We start from the raw sequence: 9,113 nt of genomic DNA on the forward strand, positions 1-9,113 counted from the left end.
AGCTCCTTGAAAGATGTGCCCATATACAACTTCTAAACTTTCTTCTTAACAACCAACTTCTATCAATAGAGCACAGTTTTAGACCAGCTCATAGTACTATGAATGCCTTGATATCCTTCATATACTCAATAAAGCTCGATATACAGGCAGAATTACCTCTTTTCTATTTCATGACTTATCAAAAGCTTTCGATATAGTCTCTCACGCCCTAATTTTAAATCATATTTCTAAAATTGGTCTCTCCTAATTGGTTCTCAAGTTACATATCAGACAGGCAACAGGCAGTCAAATGGCAGAACTCTTTCTCCAATTATCTTCACAACTGTACTGGTGTTCCCCAAGGATCTATACTAGGCCCCTTCCTGTTTAACATCTTTATTAAAAATGTTCATATTTCTTCCAGTCAGGGCTCTCTCATACAATATGAGAATGACTCTACTAGTATCTGTTTCTCAGATACCATGTTGCATCTACAACCAATCACTCAACTGGCCTTTACCTCCATTGAGACCTGGCACAGTAACAATCAACTGATACTTACTCCGCACAAAACTAAGCTACTCCTTTTTACCTCCATAGGTTCATAGGTAGGTACTAGGCTATTGGCCCTAGGGCCTATACAAGCCTAGCCAAAAATGTACCCTGGCTTTCGCCACCCAAGAAAATTATTTTCCTGTGCACCTGTCAAGCAGAACCACAGAAGTGATCCCTGGGGTGAATTTCCTATTACCTATCCAATCATCAAGATTTTTCTTGAAGAGTGCTAATGAGGAGCTCTGTTTGACATAGATAGGTAGTCTGTTCCAGAGTATGGGAAGTCTCTGGGACAGGAATCTATCCCTCCAGTATGTTCTGTTTATTGTGGTGACAAGGTTTAGGTCCCTAGAGCGTGTAGCTCTGATGGATTGGGATTTGTTTAAGTGGAACATGTCCAACAGCTCTGGGTTTGACATAACTTTGTATGTTAGGCAGCGATCACCTCTGAGTAGGCGATATGCGACGGAGTAAAGCTGGAGTTTTTTGAGACGGTCTGCATAAGGCATCGGTTTGAGGCCAGTAATCCTCTCTGTGAGGCATTTTTGCAGCCTTTCCAGTTGTTGTTGTAGATGTCTTGTGAGGTACATACCAAAAGGGGCGTTGTACTCTATAATGGGTCTAATGAGTGATGAGTAGAGGGGAACAATGACCTCTTTTTATCTGGATGAGAAACCTTTTGTGATGAGGTGTGCCACGTAGAAGGATTTCCTGAACACTTTGGCGATATGATTATCAAAGGAGAGACTACTGTCCACCTGTGTCCCAAGGTCTCTTATTACACTTTTGGTGTTAAGTAGACTACCACTTATGTGGTAGTTCATGGGTACAGAATTTTTACCAAAGGGGGTGAAAAAAATCTTCTAAACAAAGCCCACTTCATCATACAATCACAAGACCCAATAATTGAAATTGACAGTTACACTTAACTGTTGGAGGTAATAGATGAACAAATAAAATTTGACCTGCGTATACAACATAATATTAACAAAACACATCAGAAACTTGGTATTCTCTATCAGCACAAACACTTTCTTAACTCTTCTACAAAACAAACCCTTGCTACTACCTCTCTCTTGTCTATGGTGTCTCAATACTTACTAACTTACAAACTTCCTTAAAAACTAAGCTCAAAACATATGCAACAAAATTGTCAAGTTTGCTACAAATGCTAAATATTCCTTCCACCACTGAATAGCTCTACATTCCCGCAATCAGCTAAAACGCTTACACTACCTCATCTACCTCCAACTGACAACTATGCATAAAATAATCCACAAACCTTTAGCCTGCCCTGCCCTTAGTTCATTATTTAGCAACTATCTACCCAAAAAAGACCTCTCAGATCTAAAAATAAACTTCTGTTTGACATGTATGAGTTGTATGAACTTTAATTCTTGTATTCTTTGATTGAAATATATACTGCTGAGAGAATTTTCAACTGGCACTATGCCTTCAAAACTACCCATAATATGGAAACTACACTTTCTCTGAACTGTAACTACTACTGCATATCTAATTTGTAAGATGTTTTTATTGTTGTATACTTATTTTTCATCTCTGCATAATGTTTATTCTATTTTCTACTTCTATTTTTATTTTCATTGTTATACTTTATGGAGCTTTTCTCTCCAGGCTTCCGCTGAAAATGGGTTTCCGATCCAGTTGGACTTTCCTGGTCAACAAATGTCAAATAAATAAAATCTGGTGATGTATAAACCCAACATATTGACCAGTCAGCATCTATACTCTGGACACAGCCTGGAATGCGCTTGCATTAACAATCAGGGCTAACCAAATCCTAGCATCTATCAAAACCTCTTTAACAGAATACCTCTCTTTGTCTTGGAACTGCTCCTGTACCAACCCCCCCCCCCTTTAAATCCTGAATTCCTCTACTTCCCAAACATATTGCATTATCCATTTATGATTCTCCATGTACTTACTACAAAAGAAACTTGTTACTCAGTCCACCATACTGTTCTTCTTTATAACTTCTAGCTATTCCAAATTAACATCCTCTCACAAACGTTATCTTGAGATAACCTAATTGTTCTTTTAACAGACGTTTTGTATAACGTCATCCTTTTTATGTTTCTTGTTTCACTTGGTAAATTACTTGTAACTATTGATAAATGCTTGTCTATGTTTATTGTCCTTTATTGTGGAGCTTTTCTCCCCAGCCCTACACTGAAAAAATTGCTCTTTTGGCCCAGTGACTACCCCGGTAAACAAATGGCAATAAATAATGGCTTCAGCTCTAAAATTTCAAAAGCTAGCCTCCCCTCCAAGCTTCACCTGACAGGGGTAACATTTCATCTCAATAGAAGGTCTGCTGAAAAAAACTACAAAGTCAAAGGGGGGGGGGGTAGACATTAGCTCCTACTAGTGTCCAAGGAAACACAGGTACAGATAAAATTATAGCTGTTGGGCTGCTTTTACTAGCATAGTCATATTTCTGCATCACCTTTTTATTGAAATATAGTACCAACTAAAATTCTATTTATTCATTTAAGCTATTTAAAAATTACATTGTATACTTCAATATATGTATTACTATACATGTTAAGGTCTACTAGCATCACAGTAAAATGTTTTCGGCACAGATTGTGAAACATCTTTATTTTCCCCTCTGTAGTCCTGCTTTTATTCTGTTTATTCTTTGCTGAAAACATCAGTCACACCAGGTTAGAAGCCATTTTCCAGGACAGACCCAAAGTGAGTAAGTGACACTTAACACTGACTAGGTGCAATCTGAGGAGTGGGATCCTTTACATCCACAAGAGTTACCACCAACTCATGCAGATGTGACCTGTTTAACATCTTATTTGAAGGAGGGCACACTCAGGAGGGAAAGCCCCCTCCACCTCTGTACGGTTTAATTTTCCAGTATTGACATTGCAGTACAGTCACCTAAGGTGAGCATACAACGTTAAGCCTTTTCATCTTCTATCACCAAAGGTGAAAGTGCCATTTATTGACCTACTGATACAAACACTATTACATCCTTAAAAGGATGAGCTTTGCAGAGATACATATAAACTGTGTCAAATATCCGTTATCAGGGATACAGTGTCTTAGTTTCTGAAAGTAATGCCTTTTCTACAGAGCTATATTTATGAACCATCCGCGATGCTTTTGCACACTGCTTGCTTACTTTTTGATCATCTAAAAGGTCCATGCCCGCATTATTTTCCTCAGCTGCTGTTTTCATTGCTTCTGTTTCCACTGTGTATTGCCTTTTTGGGCTTTTGTTTCCACAAACACTTTGCAATGAATTTGAATGAAACAATCTCAGAATAACTTTCCAATTCAGCAATTTGTCTTTGTCCCCATGCACCACAGTCTATATCAGCTCTTTTGTTTAACTTTGTTTCTACAGTAGAAAGGCAGTTATAAAAACATTGTAAATACTAGTTTCCATTACTGACCACTGACCCCTCCTGTTGTAATACACTAGTTAAAAGACTTCGATAGGCATGCCTGGCATAGCCATGTCACTGACAAAGAACAGTGCACTTAATCTGTTTTACCACTTACCCAGATTCTCTTTGGATATTGTGCAGTGGAAGGCCAATTGCCTAGGAAGGCTAGAAGTACAGCATCTGACAGCCTTCTTTCCTTCCTTGAGAGGGTAGTGTTCCACTGCAAAGTTATTCTCCTATGAATTCCACATGGCTAGACCCATTAGAAAAAGAAGAAATTAAAAGGGAAAGCCTGCAAACAAGGGTTAGGTAGCAAGGGCCATTGGGTTCTGATTTGTCTAAACATGGGCTAAACTCTTAGCAAGGCTTATAAGGACCTTAAAGCCAATAGCCTAGTAACTTCCTATGATCCAATAACCTGAAGCAAGCCATCACCTTATCCTTCCTATCACACCTGCAAGTTAAGACACATTGCGAAGGGGTTCTTAAGACTGAGGTTGAACGAATTGATGTTTTCTGCCTCTCTTTTGCTGTCATTCTTTTGGGGGGGGGGCTCCTATTTACAGTATCCATTTTTCTGTTCCTCCATGGACTGATCCAAAATGTCAGCACTCACTGGATATGCAAGATCAAACAGTTTACATGCAGATTTCTTCATGCTGTGGTAACCTGGTATCACGTGGCACTGTCGTGATTGAAATCTAAAGATTAAAGAGAGAATGTTATTTACTATAGCAGAAAATATAGGTGATATTAAACAAAAGGTTAAAACATAACGTGGTACGACTATGCACTTTGTCGCCACCGTTTCACAAAGCCTACTGAGCAAACCTACGCAAATAAAATAAGAACTTCCTTGTTTACCAATACAAACTTAAAAATTATCATGCTGAGCATCTGGGAATGTTAGTACACAAACTGCAGCAACTAAAGACTTACATGTACTGCTAACTGGACTCATCATTCCCAACATATGAATTCTGACCTTTTATGAAAGAAAGTACTGTCGGGATGATGACTTTTTATTTGCGTTTTATTGCTAGAGTCTATCGCGCTACACCTTAAAACATCGTTATTTCCTTTAAGATGTGAACCTGTGAAAACGTCTTAATTGCATATAAAGTAAATTATAACACTTCTGCATAAATTACTCAATCTTAGTAGAGCTTCGGATCAAAGCGTTATTTTTGCGACCTTAAAACTTATGTGCGACACCATGTATATGTAGCCTATGTACTTAAAAAGGACAATACGATAAGAATATGGTGGTATGACACGCTAGGCTACGAGTGGTCCATTGCATCAACAGCCTAGTGTGTGTGTATATATATATATATATATATATATATATCAACAATATCAACAAATGCAGACTGCGAAGGCTGGTTATCCTGTTACTTATAAACCTATGAACCCAAGCTGTCAAAGACAAACATGCACACTGGGAGTACGGGGACAATGTATGCCCAAATCAGTTTTTTTACATGAAAACAATTAACAGAACTCAATAGACTTAAAGGAATTACAAGGGTGACATAGAAGTTAGTTATGTACTTAAAAAGGAAAATACGATAAGAATATGATGCTATGACACGCTAGGCTAGTATCTACATAAACAAATGCAGACTGCGAAGGCTGGTTATCCTGTTATCTATAAACCTATGAACCCAAGCTGTCAAAGACAAACACATGCACATTGGGAGTACGGGGACAATGTATGCCAAAATCAGGTTTGTTACATGAAAACAATTAACAGAACTCAACACTAGAGACCATTACTTAAAAGAATTACAAGGGTGACATAGAAGTTAGTTGCTGGGGGGTGGGGGCAAGCAACGACAGGGCTCTACAAAATACAGCATAACACTTGACTGGACTGTAATACCCTTGCGTTATAATCGCCAAAGACTGGCGGTAAAAATCAATCCAGTCCTTCCTAAAACCGCCGCATATTAGTTAACAGTTTCTCAAATACTAGGACTGCTCTAAGTACAAAGAATAAAGCTCCAAACTGAACCCTTATCTAAAGGGGAAAGTAACAAATGTGCATGGACTCAAAAAATAAGAAATGTATACTGGTCGAAGATACAGAGAAACGCTGTTATAAGTTCATGGAAACAGATGACCAGCACAATCAGCTTACTTGAACCTAAAAATAAAACTAATGAACAAGGAAAGAAATTTCGTGCTGCCCTCAACACAACAGTACTCACTAAACTAACGGTCTGGTTTAGGAAGGCACGCGACTAATACGACTGATGTTAGACTGTTTAGCTATATTACAACAGAGTTCAAATGTCGTCTACATTACACTGGATGAACTTGAATGAGCCAAGGCAGTATATCAACTCGTATAGGAAAGACTGCTAGCTATACCAGATATGAACCCACAGTGCTTCAAAAAAAAGGTTAGCCTAAACCAGGGGGAAAAACAGCAAGAGCCAACCATCTTCTGCAGTCTCTTTGTATTCTCTTACGTTAATACTTCACACAAAGTCACAGTATGTGGATTCGCTAAAAAATTAACGTTTCAGAAGAAATCATTCTAACCGTACACTCCACCACTCCAGACTTCGCAAGTATTCTTTCTGAGTCTCCGACTAATGAAGCTCGTACTCGCTCTTCCCAGCCAATAAGAACTCTTGGAGGGCGTGGCGTTAGGCGCGCTGCCTGACCGGGGGTTTTCTGCCGGAATGTTTGCTGCTGCCTGTGGTCTCAGGCTGCAGCGTTTAGCGGAGGAGCTTTACCTAGCGTGGCACTGTACAGGCTTGGCACAGTAACATACAGACGGGGCTGGTGAGCGGTTGGAGCCAGCATGGCGGTGGAGGACGAGGGGCAGGGGCTGCGAGTGCTGCAGAGCGTTAGAATCAAGATTGGTAAGGGAGATAAGTTTATTTGGCAGTGAGGGTTGCCCGCTTCCAGCAACTAACTGCTGGGATAGCTATAAACTGAAAGTGGAATGCATATGGCTATATTTGCACTGTACAAGAAACAAGACTTTGATTGCAGTTAGTTGCACTTAAATAGCAATGGTCCAAATGCTTAGCTGTTTTTTATAGGAATTACTAAGTTAATTATCTGACTGTGTGAACTGTGCGTGTGGATGTTTGAATGTAGTTGTCCGGTGAAAAGTGGGCTGGGATCACTTGAAGTCCAGCCTGCTTATGTCACTTTAGAGCCTTGACTGAGTGGTGTATGTTCTGTTGACTGAAGGGGCTTTTGAAGCTGATCGACCCTTCCTGCAGTTGTTGGGGCAATGAAGATCAGAAGATGGAGTTATAGTTGCAGTAGCAACAGTTAACGGGGTTGAGTAGCACTCATAAAAAAAAAAAAAAAAAAAAAAAGACGCCTGCGTTCTTTAGGGTGGAGTAGTCAACACTGAACTGCTTAGATGAGATATGTATATCGTTTGGTATTTGTGAGTTACTTCTGTATGTCTGCTAATATAAGATGTACTTAATGCTATCCATTTGCAAATTTCACTTTTGATGCAATAGGGCTATTTAATAAAGCTGTCATGTAAATATTTGGCTTGCAAGCTCATGTGTTACAGATGTTGCATTTTAAACACCATTAAAAAGACAGTCTTTTACCTGCCAAGTGGTATTAATGGTGAGTGGATCTGAATGTTAAATTGTGACGGAAATGTGGGCATTGAGTACGTCACAGCTTTTCTTACTATGAAACACTAAATAAACATGATCCTTCAAGCTGGACACTTGGTCTGGCAATTGCAACTTGCACTTAGCATGTGGAAAAGTTATGCTTCCTAGCATGGTTTTTGACTGACCCTAAATTTGCAGAATATCACTAATTGTGTCTAAAATGTTTTAGTTTTTCCTTTACAAAGTGTGTGATTTTTGGAATATCATCTAGGATTGCAGTCAAAAATAATGTCACATAATTAGAAGCTTCAGAATGCATGTCACTTCAAAATGTATTATTCTGTTTACTTTCTTTATGAGAATGATCAAGATTTCATAATTATTTGTGATCTGTAGACTGTGTTTATAGGTTCATAGATTAGTACTAGACTAACTGCCCTTGGGGGCCATTTTAAGCCTAGCCAATTATCCCTTTGTATGACTAAAACCATGCACCTTGTGCTTGTAAGGCAAACACTTTAACCATTAGCTAACCCTCCCAACTCATTGTATGTTACTTCTGGCTTTGTTTCATATTCTTAAAATGAGAGGTTGAGATATACACTTCCCATATTACCTGTTGTAGTCCTGAAACTGTTGGTGGTGTTAACTTATATGAGGAACTTGAAACATCATTTTTTATTTTATGTTTTCATTTGTTAACTAGGGTAGAAGTCTCATCCATATGGACTATTTTTAGGTTCAGCACAGGAAACACAATAATCATCTACCCCCCTTTACCCCATTTTCTCCGTGGGGTCAGGGTGTCATTTCAACTGTTGCCATCTCTCTCTATTTAATGCCTTCTTCAACAGATATGCCTGACTGTCACAGATCTTCTCTCACACAATCCAGCCATTTCTATGCCAAATACTCTTGTTTCCACTGGCCTTTTTACTCTGTGTCCCAAATCTTTTTCACCTGCGTTTCTGCACATGTGCCTGAACCACTGTACTCTGTTCTCTTTGACCTTCTCTGCAATTGGAGATACTTTAGCTTTTTCTCTGTGTGGTCTCTCTTTTTTCATCAGTATCACATTGTGCATCCTGTCACCCATCTCAGGCACTTCATTTCCATCACCTCTACCTTCCTCAACTCTCCTGCCTTTAATGCTCAGGTTTCTGTACCATACAGTAGTGGTGGTCACAGCATTATTTTGTACATCTTACACATCAGCTTCTTTGGCATTCTTCTGTCATACACTACCCCTGACATTCTGTGCTAATTGGCTGCAGCTCCTCTGATTCTATCTTTGACCTCCTCATTTAGACTACCCTTCTCCTCAACCACTTCTTCCAGGTACTTGAAGCTGTTAACCCATTCCACAATTTTCCCCTTGTATCTCAGTTCTCAGCTTCTTCTGATTTCCCCAATTTACTGCCATTGCAACTGTCTTATGTACTCATTTTTATCCCATGTGCCTTCAGTTTTGCATTCCATTTCCTTGTTGAAGTTTTTGTTCAGAGTTTGCCCATAATACCACATCATCTGCATAGAGCAACTTTGCTGA

The 9,113-nt window shown here is 39.2% G+C and overlaps 1 protein-coding gene across 2 annotated transcripts in view; it reads left to right on the forward strand.

The window, feature by feature from the left end:
* The first annotated feature begins 6,637 nt into the window (after positions 1-6,637).
* Positions 6,638-9,113, forward strand: part of RASA3 (RAS p21 protein activator 3) — a 1,807,402-nt gene continuing 1,804,926 nt past the window's right edge. The window contains exon 1 of one of the 2 annotated variants that reach the window (XM_044071113.1): positions 6,638-6,835. In XM_044071113.1, the coding sequence (XP_043927048.1) occupies positions 6,775-6,835 (61 nt within the window). In that variant the 5' untranslated portion in view covers positions 6,638-6,774. The remainder of the gene's footprint in view (positions 6,836-9,113) is intronic. The other variant, XM_044071114.1, reaches the window with a different exon arrangement.

The sequence above is a fragment of the Protopterus annectens genome, chromosome 5.part0 (assembly GCF_019279795.1).
Source record: "Protopterus annectens isolate FY-2018-M chromosome 5.part0, PAN1.0, whole genome shotgun sequence".
In the NCBI taxonomy this organism is placed as follows: Eukaryota; Metazoa; Chordata; order Ceratodontiformes; family Protopteridae; genus Protopterus; species Protopterus annectens.